Below are 24,725 nucleotides of genomic sequence, written 5' to 3'. Positions count from 1 at the left end.
TAGGGTTTACTTGAAAAAGTTAGAAAAAATGCTGTAACTACACATATTTTTGGTCAAATTTTAATTCCACTGTCTTCTGTTTTTAAAATTGAGCAATACGTGGCAGGAAGTATGAAAACTTTTGTTTTGTTGCATCGATCGTTACGAATGTGTTCTGCTCCTCTTTTTGTCAGGTATTGCAGTAGGCGGAACATGTCACCTACAGAAATTGTATTGGAATACTTAAATTGAAGTATTTGGAAAACTTCATCAATTTATTGTGTAGCTACTTTCTTGTAGATGTGAATTTAAAGTTGTAGGTAGTAACTTTAGCTTATTCCTAGCTATGAAATTCAGATCAAAGAATTGGCAAACCAAGGTAAATTCAAGGATTGTAGAGTATCAAACAGCACATGGTGAACCTGAATAAGACTAGGACCCATCACCATTATGAAAACAATTCCAAAGCTTAAAGCAGAATCTCAAACCCCCTAGAATTATGCTGATTCATAAAATTGTTAAGAAGGGGCCCAGAATTCTTCAGTCTTGTCCAGTAGGCTGTTAATACTCAGAGGCTTTACGATTGTTAATTGATTTGTGTTCATCACCATCAGGGACTAGAAGTCCAGGACAGTGTTTTAACGATGAGTTTCAATGTCGGACAAGTGGAACCTGTATTCCAGCATCATGGGAATGTGATGGACACATTAGTTGTGATGACGGCAGTGATGAACATGATGGATGTGGTGAGTTGAGTCATGTAGCCTTAGCACTACTGTATGTGCATGTCAAACACAATATAATTGATTCCATGCAATCGTACAGTATTTCATTTGCTGTAAGTGTCTACAGATTCAATTTTAGTCAATCAAATCATTTCTGGAATGTTTTATATGGTGTATGCAGCTGTCTTGGGCATTCATATCAACATTGATTTTGAAATAAAGTACAGTTAATGTTGTTTGTGCCTAGTGACACAGCATGATCATTTGTAGAATTCTTCACTAGCTAGAAAGATAAAATTGCCAGACACAGCAGCGTAGAGTCTGGTGGTCAGTCTATCCATCAACAGTGATTGCATTCATTAAAGATGTGCTATCATTTTAATGAACCTCAATTATCTTTTCAAATTCTGTAAGACTTTACCTAGTTAACCCTTCCATCATTGTGCTTTGGCCCAAACCCATTGTTATCAATGGTAATTGTGGACCTGTTTACTGGAAGATGGGGATGAACAGGTTTATACTGGAGCTGCTGATAATTTACTTGTTGAGGATAAATTCTCAGTGAGAAATGTCCCACTCATGACGACTTGTTCAAATTAAAGTTAGTGACATTTGTAAATAGTGTATGTCTCCAAATATTGTATGATAGCTTCATGCATCTTCCAGGAACTTTACAAAATGTGATTGACACTCCATTATCTTGCTCTATCAAGTTTTCTTTTGCAAGATACCTAACAGACATACAGCTCTATATAAGTACAATAATGAGGTATGAAATTCAAATATTGAGTGCAGAGGTACATGTATAGACCAAGGATCCAACTGTAATGATTTGTGCCTAGCAGTCAACTGATCTGGTAGACTACATTCCCTCCAGGGACTGTTAGTAGATTAAGCTGTTCACTGCTCACTATATGAAGCCATTCTAATGACATCTGAATTGAGGAAGACTTTTTCTGTATTTTTTTGCTAACAGTACCAGTGACATGTCAGCCAACGTACTTCCAGTGTGATAACAAGAAGTGCATCCCAAATTATTGGATTTGTGATGGTGATAATGATTGCAGTGACAACTCAGATGAGATGAATTGTCGTAAGTATGGCTTTAAAACTCTCCATTTACTGACCTGTTATTTAATTTGATTCATTGTGTCAAGCCATAAAGTAAAATGTGCATTGAGAATAGTTTTTTACCTTCTCGTGTCTATTAAGACAGAGAAGTATAGAGTTGAAAACCAGTATGCTAGTGTCAACTACTTCCGTCTGTCAATACTTCGGTCTGTCAAGATCCGTTGACGTCATGCCATTGTGATGGGTCATATCATAAACTGGTGGGGTGTTCATCGTTCAGGTTGAGGTGCAGGAGATGATTTTGAGCTGTGACAAAAATCAAATGGGACTTAGCGGCATAGCCAGTGTTAAGCCTTTCTCCAAGGTTTCTTAGTTGACTACAATCTATTACAGACTACTGAGCTGACGTTAGGGGTACTCACTTTGTGTTTGCTCACTCTGTGTGCGCTAGTGTTTGGTACTGAGTTGGTGGATATCCCCTCATGGCCTCACTGTAAACGGTCGTTGTGTTAGCCAGTCGGCATTTTCCTTGCATTTTTTCTCATTTAATTTTGCAAAATATCGGCGAGTATCTCAATATTTCAAGATAACTCTTTCTTCCCAATCGTTTCCTGGAGTTTCAGAGTCATATGAACGAAAATGAGTGAAAGTTTTAGACAGGAAAATCGGACGTCGGCCATGTTCAATGTTTACAGTACAATCAGAAGTTTATGTGGAGGAAATAACTAACAAACACTGTTCATGATGCCCGCCCTCTAGAGGCAGACCTTCCTATATGAAGTACCACATTTGATGCTTGTGGAAAGCTTGACCACACAAAGGAGCATTTTAATTTTAGAAAATGACAAATTGAATAAGAAGGTATTCAGAAAATGTCAGTCAAATACTGAGGAAAAATGCGCAAATATTCAAAATAAACAGGTTAACTGACTGGTCAGCTATAAAAAACAATGAAAATGTTTATGATCAAAAGTTTTTGAGATGTGCACATTTTAACAAATACAGAAATTATTAACATTATAAATATAAGACCAAACTATTTTTAGCTCCCATAGCCATATGTATATATGGCAATGGAAGCTATTCTTATAGGCTAGGGAAATGTCTGTATGTATGTATGTCTGTATGTCTGTGTGTCTGTATGTCTGTCCGTCAACATCATGTATAAGGCAGATCTCCATAGACTCCCATGTATAAGGCCACGAAAAATAAAAATTTAGTTTCTCATCGTATTCATATTGCAAAAAGGATGCAGTGACACAATTTTTAGTCCCCACGGATGAAGTCCAGTGAGCTTATAGATTGGGTCATGTCCGTCTGTTTCGTCCATCCGTGAGTCCATCCGTTCACGCAGATATCTCGGATATTTTGACAAAATGTCATGTGACCTTGATGACCTTTGATCTCAAATATACATATTTGTCCATAACTCAGAAATCACAAGTGCTACCACCCTTCATATATGGTATGATGGGACAGCTTGTGACGCCACATATTGTACCTCATTAATTATGCACATATCTAATTTTGAGCGAGCCAATAGAGCTAGAGGTCTGATTTTTGGTATATAGGGATAACTTAGCAAAACAATTTTTTTGACAAAATGTCACGTGACCTTGGTGACCTTTGACCTCAAATATACATATTTGTCCATAAATCAGTAACCACAAGTGCTACAGCCTTCATGTATGGTATGATGGGACACCTTATGACGCCACATATTGTACCTCATTAATTATGCGCATATCTAATTTTGAGCGAGCCAATAGAGCTAGAGGTCTGATTTTTGGTATATAGGGATAACTTAGCAAAACAATTTTTTTGACAACATGTAACGTGACCTCGGTGACCTTTGACCTCAAATATACATATTTGTCCATAACTCAGTAACCACAAGTGCTACAGCCTTCATGTATGGTATGATGGGACACCTTATGACGCCACATATTGTACCTCATTAATTATGCGCATATCTAATTTTGAGCGAGCCAATAGAGCTAGAGGTCTGATTTTTGGTATATAGGGATAACTTAGCAATACAATTTTCTTGACAAAATGTCACGTGACCTCGGTGACCTTTGATCTCAAATATACATATTTGTCCATAACTCAGTAACAACAAGTGCTACAGCCTTCATGTATGGTATGATGGGACACCTTATGACGCCACATATTGTACCTCATTAATTATGCACATATCTAATTTTGAGCGATCCAATAGAGCTAGAGGTCTGATTTTTGGTATATAGGGATAACTTAGCAATACAATTTTTTTGACAAAATGTCACGTGACCTTGGTGACCTTTGACCTCAAATATACATATTGTCCATAACTCAGTAACCACAAGTGCTACAGCCTTCATGTATGGTATGATGGGACACCTTATGACGCCACATATTGTACCTCATTAATTATGCACATATCTAATTTTGAGCGATCCAATAGAGCTAGAGTCTGATTTTTGGTGTATAGGGATAACTTAGCAAAACAATTTTTTTGACAAAATGTCACGTGACCTCGGTGACCTTTGACCTCAAATATACATATTTTTCCATAACTCGGTAACCACAAGTGCTACAGCCTTCATGTTTGGTATGATTGGACACCTTATGACGCCACATACTGTACCTCAATAATTATGCGCATATCTCATTCTGAGCGAGCCAATAGAGCTGGATGTCTGATTTTTGGTATATAGGGATAACTATAGGAGAGAAATTTTTTGACCAAATGTCATGTGACCTCGATGACCTTTTACCTAAAATATATGTTTATGTCAATAAATAAGTAACCACAAGTGCTATGTCCTTTGTATTTAGTAGGATGGGAGACCTTATGACAACACACGCTTTACCTCATTAATTATGTACACATCTAATTCTGGGCAAGCGAATAGAGCTAGAGATCTGATTTTTTGGCATATAGGGATTAATTAGCAATATAATTTTTGTTTTCAAAATGTCATGTGACCTCGATGACCTTTGACCTTGATTATACATATATATGCATAACTCAGTAACCACAAGTTCTATACCCTCCAATTTTGATAGGATATTAGATCTTAAGATGTCACATCTTGTACCTCATTTATAATGCGCATATGTATTTCTTGGCTGACCAATACTGCTAGAGGTCTGATCTTTTTTCCTGATTTAGAACCATAACTTAGACATGCCTCATGTGTTTCAAATTGGGAACAATGACATAGACCTATGTGCCCATAGATCTCAACATATACACTCCAGTGATACTTCTTAATGACCACATTTTCCTGCCCCATCAAGACTAATACTCCTATTACAAGTGGGGACTATGTCATTGTAAATGACTTGTTGAGTTAATGGTTGTATCACAGTATTCGATATATCTAATTCTGTATTTTTTCCATTTTATATTCTGAATAATTACATTAAACATATTTCACTGTCTCCAGTACATTTCATTTAAGTATTTTCACTTCATGCACTTTATCCCTTTCACACATGTTCAAATATCTGACCAGAGAACAAACACTAAATAGTCCAGGATGGGAGCTACAGTGTCATTGACGCTATTTTTCAGGGATGGGATAGGTTGGAAATGAGGGTGAGAGACAAAGGCACTCCTATTGCTGCATGTGGATGCAGCCACACCATTTCATTTACAGCATACTTATTCACTGTGTTGTGTTCAAGTTCCATATTGTACTGACTGTCATACAAGGATAACATAAGCAAATCAAATCAAATTAGAAAAGGATCAATGCTGTTGTGTGGATTTTGCTGAACATGACTGATTTTAATATTTCGCCCTATATATTTGGTATCCAGCAAAGGCATATTTTGATGTAAAGTCAAAATTAACACTACATTGCTGACAATATATGTTACCGTTTCTGCATGACTTTTCTTTTTTAAATTATAGTATAGTAGTACTTCGAACACATTAACAATTATCGTGATGTCAACCATAATTTTACATCACAAAGACTGTAATTCTGCCAATTTTTTTTATTTTTCAGTCATTTTATAAATTTTGCACTGCACAAGATGATTGAACAAATTGCAATGTTTGAATTTGTAAACTCAAAGAATAAAATCCTTCGTCACAGATTAAATTATTTTTTGAAAAGAAATTTACTCTTAAACACTTTTAGCATATATTCTTTACACGGTCATGTATTTCAAGGAAAATATGCCTATCAAAAACAGTAATTTCTTCACTTTCAATTTTTTTTCAATACTATGACAATTATCAGCCATGAGGTTTTACAAACACAAGACCAGATAAGCGTTTTTCATCATTTCCACAGGACTCTTGGAAAATCCATTTAAAACAGTTAAAAGTGACTTAAAATGATCACTTGGTATACAGGTACATTTAATTTATGGATGCCAGGTTGTGTATTTCACATGCACTCAGGTCAGTAGGAAGTGCGTCATTACTATTTTGGACTGTTAATTCTTATTTCTGAATTATTTGACTTTTTTCCACATTGAATTATCTTTAGGCAGTTTATACTGTAGCTTAGAATTTTTTTGATTGATATATTTAATCATCTTTTGGTTCTTTGGGTCTATATCCCACCTCATGCCCCTACATCATCAACTATTTACCAACACTCCATGCCAACAACCAATACCTGACCTGGCCACACATTAGAGAAGGTACAGCGTCATTGACGGTATATTTTTTGGATATTCTATTCATTACAATACTTTGGCCTGATGCTTTTATGGACACATTTAAAAACCTGTTGAGTTAATGAAGTTTTTGTGTTCGTTATTTGTGGAAATAAAAAAATTGTAATTCTGCCCCATAGATTAGAGCTAACACAAGGTATAACTGTCATATGGAATCTCAAACGTTGCTAAATTTTTCAATTTGTTTCCGTAAAACTCTGCACGGTGACCCTTGAGGTATTTTTTTTATCTCTGATGTACAGAGAACAGTTTAATGTTTTATAGAGGAAAGTTTTGTGTTAAGGTTCAAAAATTTCTACTTTTAGCCACATATTATCTTATAGTACATTTATTGCTCTCTCTGTGCCAAATCAAACTTAGAAAATTGATGAAACCATATAGTGACCAATCATCGTCACTTGATGGATGTATTGGTCTGTGATTTAAACTTTGGCAAAGACAAATTTATAGCAACTGTGCCAACATGTCAATGTCCTCACCTAAAAAACTAGAAAGCTGATCCTAATACATACATTGTTGAGTCTGTGTGTATTGTTGCTTTGTCAAGCAATAACAGCAGATTTCATTGGAACAGTCTCTCACTGAGTTTGTGGCATTGTTGCATCAAATTTGCCCCATTTGCTTAAAGGCAACATTTGCTGACTTTGGTTATCACCAGTACCTTCATCAAAATATCATCATCAATTCAGATTAGAGTCAATTTAAGAATTTCTAGAAGTATCTTTTGATCTGCCTTATCCTTGTCTATGTAGTTTATATAATTGTATGTCACAGAGATGTTTCATCTATCGTCAGTGGTAATGTCAATATGGCTGAGAGTACATACTGCATCATCTGATATTGAACGATAGCATTCATTGTGTACAGTCCCTCCAACACTGTGTTTATGTATTGTGTAATCTAATCCTCAAGTATGTGTGTACTGTTCTAACTTTTTTGTCTTAACCTGTTTACTTCACAGCAACACCTCCATTTCAATGCCCCAGAGGTCAGTGGAATTGTCCGGAAACAACAATATGTATTCAAGATGTCATGGTCTGCAATGGACAAAGTGACTGCCCTCAGGGACGGGATGGAAAGTCCATCGTGCAGTAAGTAAATATTAGTTGTGCATATTGTCTTTGTCAAGCTTTATAGAAAACCTTTTATATTTAATCCTGGGTAAATTGACTGAGTTGAATTTTATTGAACATCTGTTGCTAGTTCATCACATCTCTAACATATTGCAAATTCATGTTCAACCTATAAATTACAGTAGGTGTTATGGTATTTCAAAATAACTGCTATATTCAGGCTATTGATGAGCATTGAGAGATGATTTTTAGCTCACATTTGGTTATACCAATGTGAGTTTATCGTATAAGCTGAAGTCGATGGCGTCTGTATGTATGTGTGTATGTATGTATGTATGTATGTATGTATGTATGTACAGTATGTCCGTCAACATCAAAAATACGCAAACCACTGCACGTTTCAGCTTGGTATTTTGGTGTGTTGATGCATCCTGGGCTATAGATGGGATTTTGTTCAAATGAAGTTTGCATTGCCAAATTATGCAAATGAGCTTACAAAATGTGAAAATGGTTAAGAATTAATATCTCGAGAACCGCTGTTTTGATTGCTTTGAAAATTTGTTTGCAAGTACCTTAGTGAACCTTATACAGTTTTATGAATATTGTGAAGATATTTTTAATTTTGTATTTTTACTGAATTTTTTGGTAATTTTTCTCATTTTCAGTAAAAATTATTCTTCTTGAAACCGCCAGCTCAATCGCTCTCAAATTTGGGTGGGATCTTTGCAAGGGTGTTACTCTTCTAATTTGTTGAAATTATGACAAAATTGGGAAAATTACTATTTTGGAGCAATATTGTCATTTTTGGTCAAAAAATCTTAAACAGTATTTTCTTTTTAAAACTCCTGGACAGACAGCTTTTATATTTGGTACACAGATGTACAGAGATGACAATAGTTATATATCTGGAAATTGTCCTGAAATATACAAATTTGTATTTTTAAGACAATATTGTCATTTTTGGTCAAGAAAACTTGTTCTAAACATAACTTGTTTGATAGCTTTCTGTGTTAGCGCTGGGTTTCGAAAGCTGTTAGCCACTGTGGCGAATAGTTTCAAATTTTATTAGCCACAGACAAATTTTATTAGCCACACATTTTTACGAAAACAAAGCTTTCTATAATGCTATAATCTCCAATGTCGGTTGCATGCACAAGAATAAACTATCAACACATCAACCTTGTATCCAGTTGTCTTCATTTTAACACTGAAAATTGCTTGATTCTGGACCCCGATGCAAATCGACAGCAGCACGCAACATTGAGACCACGATTAAAATGAACTGCAACACGGAAGGTTGGGACAGCAACACTGAACGTTCGGACTGCGATTAAAATAGAAGTTTGGTTACACGTTATTGCGTTACATCAGTACACGTAGCGTCTTTGTCACGTCATACAAGACGTCTCGTAAATGTGGCACAGACGTTCGGAACGTCATCAAACGACACTTCTACATGTAGTCACAGTCCCTCTATCGAGAGGGACTGTGATGTAGTCTTAATTACGTGTAGTAATTTTTAGATTTTCTTGGTGATTTGCGGGAATTTAGACAGGAAATCTCGTTAAGTACTAGTATGAGTATCATTGTAAATTAGCAAACATCTTTGATATCAGAAAATTCCGTAGAGTTCACCTGAACAAAACGTACGTGCTACTATGATTTCCTGACATAAATGAAATGTTGTCTAATTCAACTTTCTACCTGAAGCTGTCACAAAGATTTCCGTAAACCACATAAATAACTGTATTAGGCCTACAGAAAATCGGTAAATTTAATGCGAGGATACAACGAGCTTGAATAGTCCTCACGTAGAGAAATTAATTGTTTCTTAAAACTTAGACGAATTTCGTATGTTTCTGAAAAAATAATACGGCAAAATCAACCAAAAAAATCACAACTGATCATGGATACGCGTACGCCACTGTGTGCCTTCAGACGTACACGTAATTAGATTGTAACCTCTCTAATGAACAACAACACGGAACGTCATGACCGCGATGCAAATCGACAGCAACACGGAATGCGTCGCTGGGATGGCGATTTTTATGAACATCAATACGGGACCATGATGCAAATCGACCACCATTAAAATAAGACCTCGATTAAAATGCGCAACACGGAACGTCCAGACCACGATGCAAATAAATTTCAACACCGAACGTTGTGACCACGATTAAAATGCGTATGTCTGCTGTAGCAAAAGTTTCAATTCTCGCGATGTTCGCTTTGCTTGCTGTACACTAGACAAAATGACGTCAAATTTATCGCGAGACTAGGGCTCGATTGCGTCTGCCTGCATTTTCAATTCTCGCGATAGTATTATGTGCATGCTGTACACTATACAAATGACGTCAAATCTCTCGCGAGACTTGGCTCGATTGCAATTGCGTACGTCGGAGAGATCAATACGGAAGTAGTATAGTTTTTTTTCGCGAATCGCCGAAAGAGAAGCGCAGATCAACAAAAGCTTAAAAACCCCACGTTTTTGCTTATTTTGCGGAATTTTTTCAACAAAAATCACTTTCGCCAATGTGGCGAAAGGGCAGCGCGAACACAGGCTTTGTAATTTGGTATAAAGTCCTGAGGGATGTTATTAGATAAATTTTCTGCTCAAAGTGTTGGGAAACCCCAAATTTGTATATTTTAGGTAATTTTCTCAGTTTGTGACCTTAAATGACCTACACCAACCCAGGATATGTTGTGAGACAGTTTTGAAGGCTGTGAACATAATTTTGTCATATTTGGTATCAATTTGTAGGAAAATTTGATCCAGAAAACAAAGCTGCGGTGAATTTTTTCATTGCGGACCAATTTTTGCAACTTTTCTATGTAAGACATACAAGAACTGATGAGAAATTTGGATCCAGGATAATTCCAGATGTTGTAATCACCGCCCACAATGGAAGGCATCCCACCATCTGTAACTAACTTATAAAGTGCTGTTACATTAGAATGATAACACTCAATTTGTATTTACAACCACAAGGTTGTAAATACCAAGGAATGGAACATTTGATATTCAGGAGGGGTAGGGTCTAGAAGATTGATGAGGTAGCATTACTTTTTTACCAGATCCCTTGTACATTTTTTTACCCACTCCAGCCTTTTCTTTTTATCAAACCTTCTCTGTGTATTTTTTGTTGTTGACATTTGCTTATGTATTTAGGATCTGCTTGTCCAATTGCTATAGAAGTTGATATGCATGTCATAAAAGATGACCTCCAGTACCTAAGTTGGAGACCTTATTTGCTTTTGTCATTCTTGTTTTTTCCTGGTTTAAATATTTCTCGAATGGACCAATTCAAACCGAATGTGAGCACATAGTGTCCTTGACGGTATTTTTCAAATCAAATGCAATTTACAGAAGATACCGTAGTTTGGCTGGCAAATTCATGAAAAATTATCTGTTCTTCAAACTAATTTCAACAAAGTGATTGTGAAGTGTAAGGCCTCTAGAGAAATAACATTAAGCATTGTGGATTGTTTGGCAACAAATTTGTATGTTTTGTGTCCATATTGCACTGGATTCATTTGTAAGATTGTAACGTTTCATACAATATGATTGCCAAGAGGGACAATGATCATGCTCAACTATGAAATGATCAACAGGTAGTTGAGAAACTCACAGATTATTCAAAATGTTTATTCTTTGCCAGAGTTCATGTCTTTCCAATATTCATGTTATTTTGTTTCTTTGACCTGCTATTTAGACCACTGCGATAACTCTACTTATAGTAACTAACACATTCCAAATGTCAATCTTCAGTCAATCCTCTTGATGCTGTAATTACAATGCCTACATATCAGAGGTAGCATGCATGTGTCTGTAAATTTTAAGATGATTATTTTCAGAATTAAACTTTGAAATTAGTGCAGTTTGATTTGAGATATCCCTTTTTATAGAATAAATCATGTTGCAAATATCAGAGAAATCATGATTTATAGAATGGATGTTGTATAAAATACAAGAGAACCTTTCCACACTTAGCTATTGGTACAGTATTAGAGTAAGTCATGGCATCACATGACTCATGGAGGTTGAAGCAGGCACATAGTATTTGTTTTGTTGACTTTGTTCATATCTACTGATGTTTTTCTTTCAGACAATGATAGATGTGAAGTTGATAACGGTGGTTGTTCACATGACTGTATGCAGACACCGTTTGGTGTAGAGTGTATCTGTCAGGAGGGGATGGAACTTTTGAAGGATAACCCAAAAATGTGCATTGGTAAGTAGATATTCTTCTCTACCTCTGAAACAATTTTCAAAGGAAAAAATTAATTTTTTCAAATTATTCCCAGATCATTTATTTAGGCTTACAAGCATGTGCTCGTAAAGTTTTGAGGAATTAAATCTGTTCTATCTGTAAAATCATGGATGTTGTCTTTGTTCAGATTTTTTGTTTAAGTTGCAGGTATTTCAGTGTAGTTAGGATAATTTTGTCATTTCCTTCAACAAGGCTATGTAACATAGCAATATTTTTCATTTTGTTTTCATGACATTTGAAGGTTGCATAACTTGATCACCGAAAGTGTCCCAAAGAAAAGGCTCAGTTTTGTAACTTTATTCTGGTCACCAGAGTATATATTTCTCTGTGCATTAAGACAGAGGTATTCAAGCCTGACAGTTTACGTTTGCTTTCACATGCTGGCAATGCTGTGAACATTCTCTAAATTCATACTGTGGGGTTACCACTGTAGTTTACTGAAGGGTGAAGACCAATAATAGCGCCCTCATTGGGTAAAGTGTGACTTGATTATGCAGTGCCCTCCTTGGGTAAAATGTCATTCTCTAACTAGGTGCTTAGTAATGCCACAAGCTATGAGTTCCCTTTGTGCTATTTCCAGTACAGTAGATTTGCTATGAGTTTACGTTTAATGATAGCGCCCTCGTGGGGTAAAGTGTCCCTTTATAGTATAGTGCCTTCTCAGGGTGAAGTTGTGATTCCAACTAGGTGCTTAACAGTTCCACATGCTATGTTTACCCACTGTTCATTTTACGGTAAATTTTATGTAGACATGAAATCAAGTGACATAACAAACTAACTGTAAATTGCAAACCGTCAGCAGAACAGAAAAGTATCAAGTGTTTATAGTGTCAGTACCATTTGAATATGGAATATTAAAACCAAATCATTCCGTTTTGCAGATATTGATGAATGCACGCCACCAGGTGCTTGCAGTCAGATTTGTACCAATCAAAAACACTCCTTCATCTGCCAGTGTGTGGATGGTTACCAGCTTCTACCAGATGGACGTACATGCAGCGTTATAGGTAAGTTAAGTACATCCTAGGCTGGAAATGATGATGATTGTAATGAATATTTGCTTCTGATACTTTCATCATGGCATTGGTACCCTCAAAATGACTTCTATGTAATACAGCATGTAACAAGTCTGCCTAGAAATGCTTGATACAGTTTTGTGCAGTGTTGCTATAAATAGAGTATGCCAGATGTCAAAAACACAGCATATGATTGACTGAGACTTGAAAATAAAAGTGTTATATTCACAATATAGCATAGCTGAAACACGTATTATTTTCTTTTTAAAGTTTCACTCCAGAATTCCAATGTACTGTACCAGTAAATAGTTATAATATTATAGTGATAAAACACCTCAACAACATGAATCACTCAGTTGTGACCATGCAGTTCACTCCTTATGTGCACTTGTTATTGCTCATGCAAGTATGTTGTGAACTAGGGATGGTTTATTAAAAGGTATACAAGGATACTGGAAACTGATGAGTATGGGGTCCACTTACGGGCATGTCCCTTCAAAGTATGTAAGTAACATACAGGGAAACGTACAGGCCTTCCGGTGCTTCAAGAGTACAAACTCGAATGTAAACTGTATCATGACAAAGTTAAAACCATTTTGCTTACTCAACATTCGACCACCAAACTCAATAAAACAACAATCTTTTTTTGATCGTAGACTCTACTTTAGCTCTATACTCGTCAGGTTCCAGTACCCTTTGTTATGTAGGTCATTTCCCCCACACTCATCATGACCTGAGTTCAATTAGTCTAGAACATTCTCAAGGTCACTGCCCTTGATGACCTCACAACCTTGAATTCAATTAGTCATGTTTGGAATGTTCTGGAAAGTTGATTAGTTGTGTAAGAGAGATAATTTTAGAACAGTAATTAGCATGTCAATAAAAATTCTAGATTGTTCTTATATGCCTTTATAAAAGGGACGTGCACAGCTTCCAGTCAGACTTTTGGGATCGTGTCTCTTGTGTGTTACTATAAACTCCAGCAGTAGTCATTCTCAAGACTTTTCAAGACCTTCACTGTCAACGCTGGATTTATACTGTGGACTTTGTGCAACTACAGCCTGCAAGCCGAAGGACTGTTCATTCATCCGACTGACTGTTACAACTCTGAGACTGGAGCTTTGCCGTCCCAGCTGAGATAAGTAGTCTGTACACTTTTAAAGCTTGTACTCTATCCCTGACTTAGCAATTAGTTTTATTTTCGTAATAAATTTTGTTTAAACGTTAACTGCTGAGTTCACCCTTTTGTTCGTTTCTCTGCACGTAACAAATTGGGGGCTCGTCCGGGATACGAATATTTTGAGCCGTTTGACAACATTTTGACAGCCTTTTCAAAACTACTGTATACTGTGAACTCAGCGAATTCAATCATGGCGGAATTCAAGCCAGACGAATTTATGGATGACCTTGATCAGGACACATTTAATTCCCTCAGAAAAGACAACCTCATAGCACTGGCAAATTTCCTTAAAGTAGATGTCAAAAGATCTATGCGCAAGCGAGAAATACAGTTCAAGATTGCAAAACATTTAGTTAATTCTGGCCATTTTGAGGAGTCTGCCTTAAAAGATTATGAGCCTGAGTCTTCCTTCGAACTCAAAAAATTAGAATTAGAAATACAGGCAGATTTGGAGCTTAAGAAATTGGAATTAGAAAAGGAAAAATTGCAATGGAAGAAAGGGAAAGGCAGGAAAAATTACAAATGAAAGACAAAGAATTACAAATGAAAGACAAAGAATTACAAATGGAAGAAAGACAGAGAGAAAAGGAGAGAGAATTGGAAGAACATCGACTACAGTTAGAAATGAGACGTTTAGAGCTTGGACAGTCAGGAAAATTCTTCCCTTCAGACAAGTTTGACATCACTAAGCATTTCAGGTTAGTTCCCCCTTTCCAAGAAAAGGATGTTGATAAATATTTTCTCCATTTTGAGAAAATTGCTCAGAGTCTGAATTGGCCTAAGGAGTCCTGGTCTATGCTTTTGCAGAGTGCTTTGGTGGGTAAAGCCAGAGAAATTTACATTCATTGTCAGTAGAGCAGGCTTCAGATTATGATTCCGTGAAGGAATTAATTCTCAAGGCTATGAGTTGGTGCCTGAAGCTTACCGTCAGAAATTTAGGGATTGTGAGAAGGTGAAGGATCAAACTTATGTTGAATTTGCTCGAACAAAAGAACAACTGTTTGATCGTTGGTGTTCTTCTGAAAAGGTCAGTCAGAATTATGACAAATTACGACAGCTTGTTTTGATTGAGGAATTCAAAAGGTGCATCCGGAGTGACATCAAAACGTTTATCAATGAACAAAAGGCAGATACATTGGAGGTTGCTGCACGTTTGGCCGATGATTATTCATTGACACACAAATCTTCATTTCTCAGCAAACCATCCCAGTCCTTTTCCTACAGAAACAATGCAGGTAAATTTAACTCCTCCTTTTCATCCAAGAATTTCTCAAAGGAGAGAAGAAATCAAATGGTAACAGTTCACACATTCAAGTAACACTCCCACATCATCAGATCCCAAGTCTCAATCTCCTTCTGACAAACAGTTTGGTACACTTTCTTGTAATTATTGTAAGAAAGACGGCCATTTAATGTCAGAGTGTTTCAATTGAAAAGAAAACGTGAAGGTCAAAGTGGTCAAAGTGGATCTAAGCCCACCGGCTTTATTTCTTCATCAACTCAATTAGAGTCTAATAATGTGTGCAACACATTTTCTGAGGTTAAACCCCTCTTATCCCCAATTAATGAGGTCAAGGTCAATTCTTCTCAAGATAGCATTATGGGTATTTTCGAACCCATTTATTCATGATGGTTTTATATCACTTTCTAGTGATTTCTCTTCCGCTACCCCTGTCAAAATTTTAAGAGATACCGGGGCTTCCCAGTCTCTTTTGTTGGCAGATACCCTGCCGTTTTCTGAAAAGTCATTTTCAGGTTCTAAAGTTCTTATTAAGGGGGTAGATTGCAATGACTTTATTCCTGTTCCTCTCCATAATGTCTATTTGTCTTCGGACTTTGTTTCTGGACCTGTGACTTTAGGTATTAGGCCTTTTTTGCCTTTTGAAGGGATTCACCTTCTTCTTGGAAACGACCTTGCTGGGGACAAGGTCATTACTAATCCACTTGTGACTGATAATCCTAGTTTAGATCAGGATCCAGAGCCAATTGAACAAGAGATACCCGATTTATTTCCTTCATGTGCCATTACTCGAGCCATGTCAAAGAAAACTTCAGAGAATCAAAATACTCTCAAAAATAATGTCACAGATGTTGACTTAAATGACACCTTTCTCAGTCAGGTGTTTGACACGGATCATTCCGTTATCCCTCGTGGATTTGAAACTTCCAGTAAAACTTCTGCTGACCAAAGTCAGACATTTTCTAGATCAAATCTCATTGCAGAACAACACAAAGACCCAGATATTTTGTCTTTGTTTGACAGGGTAGATGATGAAGGTAAAACTTCAGATAGCTCTGTTTCCTATTATACAAAATCTGGTATTCTCATGCGTAAATGGAGACCTCCAGATGTCTTGGTTGATGACGATTGGGCTATAAAACATCAAATTGTCGTTCCAAAGCCCTATCGTGCTGAAATATTGCGCCTAGCCCATGAAACCCCCTGGGCTGGTCATTTGGGAGTAAGGAAAACTTATCACAAAATTCTCAGTCACTTTTATTGGCCTAATCTCAGGCAGGATGTAGCACATTCTTTCTGTAAAACTTGTCACACATGTCAAATGGTAGGAAAGCCAAATCAGACCATTCCAAAGGCCCCTTTACAGCCAATTCCTGCATTTCAAGAACCATTTAGTAGGATTCTAATAGACTGTGTTGGGCCCCTACCAAAACAAGATCAGGAAATGAGTACATGCTGACAATAATGTGTACATCAACTCGGTTCCAGAAGCCATACCACTGAGAAATATAAAGACAAAGACTATAGTGAAAGCTTTAGTCAAATTTTTCACTTTATTTGGCCTCCCTAAATGTGTCCAGTCCGATCAAGGCTCCAACTTTATGTCTGGAATTTTTCAACAAGTAATGGATCAGCTAGGCATTAAACAGTATAGGTCATCCGCCTATCATCCAGAAAGTCAGGGTGCTCTTGAGCGATTTCATCAAACTTTGAAAACATGATTAGGACTTACTGTTTTGACACAGAGAAGCAGTGGATGAAGGAATTCATTTTCTGCTCTTTGCTGTTAGAGAGTCAATTCAAGAGTCTCTTCGTTTTAGCCCATTTGAGCTTGTATTTGGACATACAGTCCGTGGCCCACTTAAGCTCGTTAAAGAGAAATTCCTATCAGACGATGATGATTGTCTGAATATTTTGCAATATGTGTCAGATTTTCGTACAAAACTCTCTAAAGCATGTGAATTAGCCAGAGAAAATCTTGAGTCATCTCAGCAGTCAATGAAAACCAAATACGATAAAAACACCTCAAACGGAAGTTTGAACCAGGTCAAAAGTTCTTGTTCTACTTCCAATTCCTGGCAAACCACTCCATGCTCGTTACTTTGGGCCATATCTAATCGATAAAAATTGAGTGATTTAAATTACATCATAATAACACCTGACAGGCGAAAACAAAAACAGCTATGTCACATAAATATGCTTAAGCCATATTTGGATAGGGATAATCCTACTAAAACAAAGCCTGTCAGTACAGTCAGTTCTGGCCATTATGAAGATAGTGATACTGAAACTGACTTGAGTGAAAATACTCTAAACTCAAAGCTGGGCTCGGTCAAGCTTCAGAACTCAGAAATCCTGGAGAAGCTGGAGTCTACAAAGTTGGCACACCTCCAGCCAGAACAACAACAACAGGTGAAAGAACTGCTCCATGAATATAAACACCTGTTTCAAGATGTTCCAACGAGGACGAACGTCATCTATCACGACGTTGATGTTGGGGACAGTAAGCCTGTAAAACAACATCCATACAGACTGAATCCAACAAAAGCGAAATATCTCCAGGAAGAAGTCAAATACCTGCTGGACAATGACTTTATTGAACCCAGTAAAAGTAACTGGAGTTCGCCGTGCATACTTGTTCCCAAATCAGATCACAGTTATCGTATGTGCACGGACTTTAGGAAGGTCAACACTTTAACAAAGACAGACACTTTCCCAATCCCGAGGATTGATGACTGCATCGACCGATGGGAAAAGCCAAGTATGTGACGAAATTTGACCTACTGAAGGGATTTTGGCAAGTCCCTCTGACGGATCGTGCTCGTGAAATATCCGCCTTTGTTACCCAGACGGATTGTTCCAGTACAAGGTGATGCCATTTGGAATGAAGAACTCTCCGGCAACGTTCCAACGGATGATCAACGACGTCATATCCGGGCTAGACGGGGTGTGCAGCTTACGTTGACGACGTCATTCTGTATGTGACACCTGGGAGGAACACATCAAGCTCATGCGGAAGTTCTTTGAGAGACTGAGTAAAGCAATGTTGACTGTCAACCTTGCCAAATCTGAGTTTGTATGGGCAAGGGTAACTTACCTCGGACATACTGTAGGACAGGGTGAGGTAAAACCTGTTGATGCCAAAATCAGTGCCATTTCAAGTTTCCCATACCAAACTGCAAACGACAACTGATGCGCTTTCTCGGTATGGCTGGTTACTACAGAAAATTCTGTCCAAATTTCTCCACAATTACTGAGCCTTTGACTAACTTACTTAAAAAGAAAGTAAAGTTTGTTTGGTCAGAGCAATGCCAACAGGCATTTGATACACTTAAAGCCATACTGCAAAGTGCCCCAGTGTTGTCTGCACCAGATTTCACTTTGCCATTCAAATTAGCTGTAGATGCTAGTGATACGGCTGCTGGTGCTGTTTTATTGCAAGAGGATAGTCATGGTATAGATCATCCTGTTTGCTATTTTTCACGCAAATTTAACAAATCCCAGAGAAACTACTCTACAATTGAAAAAGAGTGTTTATCTTTGATATTAGCTTTACAGCATTTTGAAGTTTATGTTACTTCTTCAAATCAGCCAATAGTGGTTTATATTGATCACAACCCTCTTGTTTTTCTGCAGAAATTTAAAGGCAAAAATCAGAGATTGCTAAGATGGAGTTTAATGTTACAGGAGTTTAATCTTGACATTAGACATATCAAAGGCAGAGACAATTTAATTGCAGACTGTCTCTCTCGTATTTAGAGTTTATTGTTGTTCACTTTCAAGAAATTTTACTTTAGAGTAAAACAAAATTTGAGTACTTAAATCCTTTCAAGATTACATTTGTAAAAGAAAGATTTTTCTTTGAAAAATTTTCTTTTTTTGAAGAGGGGGTGTGTTATGTAGGTCATTTCCCCCACACTCATCATGACCTGAGTTCAATTAGTCTAGAACATTCACAAGGTCACTGCCCTTGATGACCTCACAACCTTGAATTCAATTAGTCATGTTTGGAATGTTCTGGAAAGTTGATTAGTTGTGTAAGAGAGATAATTTTAGAACAGTAATTAGCATGTCAATAAAAATTCTAGATTGTTCTTATATGCCTTTATAAAAGGGACGTGCACAGCTTCCAGTCAGACTTTTGGGATCGTGTCTCTTGTGTGTTACTATAAACTCCAGCAGTAGTCATTCTCAAGACTTTTCAAGACCTTCACTGTCAACGCTGGATTTATACTGTGGACTTTGTGCAACTACAAGCCTGCAAGCCGAAGGACTGTTCATTCATCCGACTGACTGTTACAACTCTGAGACTGGAGCTTTGCCGTCCCAGCTGAGATAAGTAGTCTGTACACTTTTAAAGCTTGTACTCTATCCCTGACTTAGCAATTAGTTTTATTTTCGTAATAAATTTTGTTTAAACGTTAACTGCTGAGTTCACCCTTTTGTTCGTTTTCTCTGCACGTAACACCTTACATACCTCATTTATTGCTTGAATATGAGTGATGTCTTCTAAATTGAAGATTGTCTTGCAGTATTTGTGCATATCTTTATAGGCTCTTATATCTGTTATAAGGAAAATAAAAAGACATTCATTTGAAAGCAGACTGTGTCTGTGTCTGTGATAAACCCCAATCAGTTTAAAATGCTTTCAAGATATGTTTGTATCACTGGTATGATACACAGGCAAGTTGTCTAATAACGTTATCAGTTTGTGTAAAATGAAAAATTGTTGCTGGGAAATTTTAATGACGTCTAACCATACTGCCACAGATTGATAAAAACTCTGAAATAAAAATGAAACAAAACAGCACCATTTGTCTGTCATGATGTAAGTGTTTATCACAATAAAATGATAATTGTATGTCTGAAGTGCAGGGTTCACTAGTAAGTGATATTAACACAATAGTGACTGTTTTATTCTTTGCATGTAAATTCTCTTTGATTGAATCCACAGTGAGAAAAATTAGTAACAAAAAAAAATCATCATATTGTGAGTTGATGTATGTGTATGTCTTTTTGTATTTGTTTGTTTGTTTGAATGAATGAATGAATGAATCTTGTTCCAAGCCTATATATACCAGTATATTTTCTCCATGTTGTATTTCAGATAAATCCCAGGCATATTTGGTGATTGCCAACAATCACAATCTTATCAATTATGAAATCCAGACTGGAACAACCAGGGTGGTGATCAGTGGCTATGCCAATATCCTTGGAACTGCCTTTGATGTGACTGAACAAAGAATCTACTGGAGTGATGTGGATACTGGCAAAATTTACAAGAGTTTTGTTAATGGCACAGATATACAAGAAGTAAGTGTTTGCAAGACTACATGTATATATAGTTTTGTCTCCTGAAAGTTCAGACATCCTTTTCCTGAAAACTGCTTTTCCCTTCACCGTTGAGTGCCATTTCTACTGCAACGGAAACAAAGGTAGTAGATGAAGATGAGAAAGATTTCTGTCTCTTGCCAAATGGAAGACCCAGTCATATTGGAAAGTTTGCCACTGTGTTTATTTTCATGGCATGTTTCTGGTCACTACAATAGCATCAGTAAAGAAAATTGGTCCAACCAGGACCAATTTTATAAATTAACATAGTCCTGGGGAGTCTAATCATCAGGAATATTGGGCCCAGTATCCAATGCGTTCAGTGTAAAAAGTCTTCATCAGAGTCAATGGGAAATGAACAAAGATTTCATCTTAAATTTTCTTGTCATCTATTTTATAGTGTTCAAGCACAGTACAAGGCAAAGTGCATCTTGAAGTTTCCCCATACATAAAGCCGAATTAACTTACTGTGTTTTTTCAGGTCCTTAGTACTGGACTGCAAGTAACTGAAAATCTTGCTGTAGACTGGATTGGACGTAATTTGTATTGGATTGACTATACTTTGGAAATCATTGAAGTGGCAAAACTGGATGGCTCTCAGAGGGCCATTATAATATCTGAAAATGTAACTCATGCTAGAGGATTAGCATTGGATCCAAGGGAAGAGTAAGTTTCTGTTAGTGTTTGTCATGGACATGGAATAATGCTGCTGTTGTTAATAATGAGAAGATCAACCCCTTTTCCACGGAGGAGATTGCAATTTTGTAATTTTGTCGACATAAATTTTTGAAAGCCATACACAATATTTTCAAGGAAACTAAGGGAATAAGTTGCATCTGTGTTGGCAATGTTGTAACAAAGGAAATTTGCATGTCTGACAGGTGGTATGATGAGACCATCTTAGTTGTTGATAACTTTACCTTGACAAGTGTACAATTTTTAGCACCTCCAAACATCGAATTCTTATTCAATTTACTCCTGAATTTTAAACATAATCAATAATTTTGGAACATAGTTTTAACAAATAATCCTGAACTTAAATTGTAAGTTAAAAATTGTCAAGAAACTGATAAAATTGAAAAAGCCTTTAGCAAAAATGTTTGAGTGAACAAATCAAGGGGAATTGTGGGTAGCCTCACTTACTGTGAACCATGTATACATCTTTCATGAACATGGAAGGCTTAGACCTGTTCTAAAAGTAACATGCAGAAAAAGTGCGTTTTGTTCGGAAAACAGATTAAATTTCTGTATGTCAAAAGTATTTATCCTGTTCAAACTACATATTAATTATATCTCTTTGCCTGTTGACAGAGCTCTGTGAATTTACCCATGTGTTATCATGTTAAACTATCCACATGGATGCAAATAAGAGCACGTCATTGCCTCTTTTAAACTACCAGATACACTTGAAATTGAGATTAATCCAACATTTCGTGACATCCAATAACATAAGAGACATTGACTTTGTCTTATAAACAAATTATCCTGAAAGTAGATGATAATAATGATGTATAATATATTATCTATGGATACAGATTTCTTCATACAGAAACATTGAACTTGAGAGAGACTGCATGTTCCTTTTTTCTATAGTCAGCGGTTGATGTTTTGGTCGGACTGGGGTCGTTATCCTAGCATTGAGAGAGCTGGCATGGATGGCAGCGACAGAAGAATTATTGTTAGTGACAAATCTATTGGCCGAATGGGCTTGCATTGGATCTGCCAACCAAGAGGATGTATTTTGGTGATAGCCTTCTTGATTTTATTGATTTCTGTGACTATGATGGTGGTAACAGACAACAAGTGTTGGTCAGTACAATGGTAAGTCTAATTGCTAACATGCTGGCTTTGTGTTTTTTTCTGTGTATTATCTGGAGTTGCAATGCAGAGCTGACCAGAAAGTAGGATATACTTCATTAAAAAAAAATACCAACCCACAGACCAACCATAAGCTTTTTAATTTGATTTGCTTTCTTTAAGGAAAGCTAGGTACCCCTAAAAGAAATCTGCCCAGCTGGCCATGCACATCTGAGACATTGATAACATCCATGAAATCATCTTTCACTAGCAAAACAGGAAAATAAACTCCCAGTGTGATTTTCAAATTTACACGGTTCATAATAGACAACAATGTGGATTCACCTGAAGTCATTACAAACCAGGTTTTGACCACACACTGGGATATTTTTAAACAAGAAGGCTTGTAACTTGAAACAAACTACACAATACTCATGCTAAACAGTGGTGACTTTTGTTGATTCTAACTTGAGAATATTGACATCTCACAAGACTTCTAAGCACTCCAGTCTTCTTTACAATGAATACTGATGCCAAGACTGCCTCTTCATGCCTATATTGTCCCTCTGAGATCTCACGGCAAGGATCTTTGTTAAAAGAAATCCTTTTCAACAAAGCCGTTGTGAAGACCATGTACCACTTTATCTTCTAGCAACTGAAACAAACCAACACTATAATACAGGCACACATTAACCCTTCGCACCCTGACCCCCTGGTGACCTATGACATCAAGCAGACATTTAGCGGGTTCAAAGCAGTGTTTGAAACTCATGCAAAATCGCTACTGGCCAAGCGGGCCAGTAACTTATAAAATTCACTGGCCCGAAAGGAAATCAACTGGTCCTGAGCATAATACGGAATTTTTACTTGAAGGGAAATACAGGGGCCCTGCTGTAGGTGGCTCAATATTCAAATACCTGTACATCTTTCTCGCTACTGATATTCACCCGCGAGGCGTGCCCGCGAGGCGAGGTTCATCAAAACAATGCTGCCATTTTGACTGAACGAAATCTCGAACCTACCCCAACGTGACCCCAACGCGTAACAAATGGAAGATGTTGAGTAGCGCCATCAATCTCGCAGATCGCGAGAAATGTGTAGCTGTAAAGGCTTTTGCTAAGTAATTTCACCGTCCGATCTTTTGAGATTTTACCAGCCATTTTTTTCCTAAATTTTGCGGTTTGATTACTTGAGAATTTAACAGAATAGGGTAAGAGTATTAATAATTGCTGACCCCTTCTTTATTTAGAGCAGGACACTCGGGTCTGCTTCTTTCACAACTTACTGGCCCGGCATGAAAACAGCTGGTCTGGGGCTAGCGGGTTAGCGTGAATTTCGAACACTGGTTCAAAGGGTTAACACTCACAAGGCCAATCCATAGATACTGTACTGATTATACCAATAAGTTTATTTATGGTTCATGTCTGGTAATTCACACCACATTCCTGTAACTGTCCTAGTCAGCCAGTTAGATGTTATGTTTGTTACTTTTAGAGAGTGTATCTTTTCCAGCAGGATAGGTAAATTGTGTGTAGAAAATCAGTAGGATTGGCAAGTCTTATGTAATAAAATACATGTACCAAGCGAAATTCCAACAATTTCTGAATTTATGCTTTTCCTTCCTTTTTTCATAAAGAAAATAAAAGAAAACAACCCAGTCATCCCCTGTGTTTTTGACTTTGTTCTTTTTGATTTTCTGATTTTAACATCACTGTCGGTTCATTTTTCATAACTTTAACATCATCCGTCAACAGTTTATCCAGCACCTCCATGCTTTAACTGTATTTGAAGACAACATCTACTGGACAGATAGAATAGCCAAAGAAGTCCGAACTGTAAATAAATTTACCGGGCAGGACAGAAGAACAGTAGTTGCTGGTCTAGGAGTTCCTCTTGACATGCATGCGTATCATCCAGTACAACAACCTCCAGGTTAGACAGCACAACTATTCTAAACCAATGCAAAATTATGTATTCATAAACAATTAATCAATCCCTCGATCATAATTTCTAGTAAGGTCAGGACAAGAAAATTTATCATAAGAAATCAGAATGTAGCGAAGTAGCCAATATTCAAAAGCATTATATTTTAAACAGATTTGGATAACACAAGGTAGCTACTTTTGGATTCCATCGTTCCTTTAGGTACAAATGAATTTGAATGTGTTAAACGTGCTTGTTACTGTGTCCTGAGTGATGATTTTGTTCCCCAAGTGTGTGTTCTGTACCATTGTGATTTATAGTGCAATTTGTGTTACAATCAGATATGATAAAGTATATTTGCTTCACCTCATGGTGTTCATTATTATGCTCATAGCATATTTAATTTTCATTCCAATTTTTTACAAGTTACTCGAAA

At 36.9% G+C, this 24,725-nt stretch overlaps 1 protein-coding gene across 1 annotated transcript in view; it reads left to right on the top strand.

Moving 5' to 3' along the window:
* Nucleotides 1-24,725, top strand: part of LOC139144518 (low-density lipoprotein receptor-related protein 2-like) — a 166,290-nt gene that overhangs the window by 69,135 nt on the left and 72,430 nt on the right. Inside the window, 11 exon segments of the mRNA XM_070715216.1 lie at nt 594-725; nt 1,681-1,797; nt 7,420-7,549; nt 10,369-10,454; nt 11,638-11,763; nt 12,684-12,809; nt 20,346-20,551; nt 21,051-21,235; nt 22,163-22,251; nt 22,254-22,390; nt 24,121-24,298. Of these exon segments, the coding sequence (XP_070571317.1) occupies nt 594-725; nt 1,681-1,797; nt 7,420-7,549; nt 10,369-10,454; nt 11,638-11,763; nt 12,684-12,809; nt 20,346-20,551; nt 21,051-21,235; nt 22,163-22,251; nt 22,254-22,390; nt 24,121-24,298 (1,512 nt within the window).

The sequence above is a fragment of the Ptychodera flava genome, chromosome 11 (genome assembly GCF_041260155.1).
Source record: "Ptychodera flava strain L36383 chromosome 11, AS_Pfla_20210202, whole genome shotgun sequence".
Lineage (NCBI taxonomy): Eukaryota > Metazoa > Hemichordata > Enteropneusta > Ptychoderidae > Ptychodera > Ptychodera flava.
This window is presented reverse-complemented; position numbering and strand designations above follow the sequence as displayed.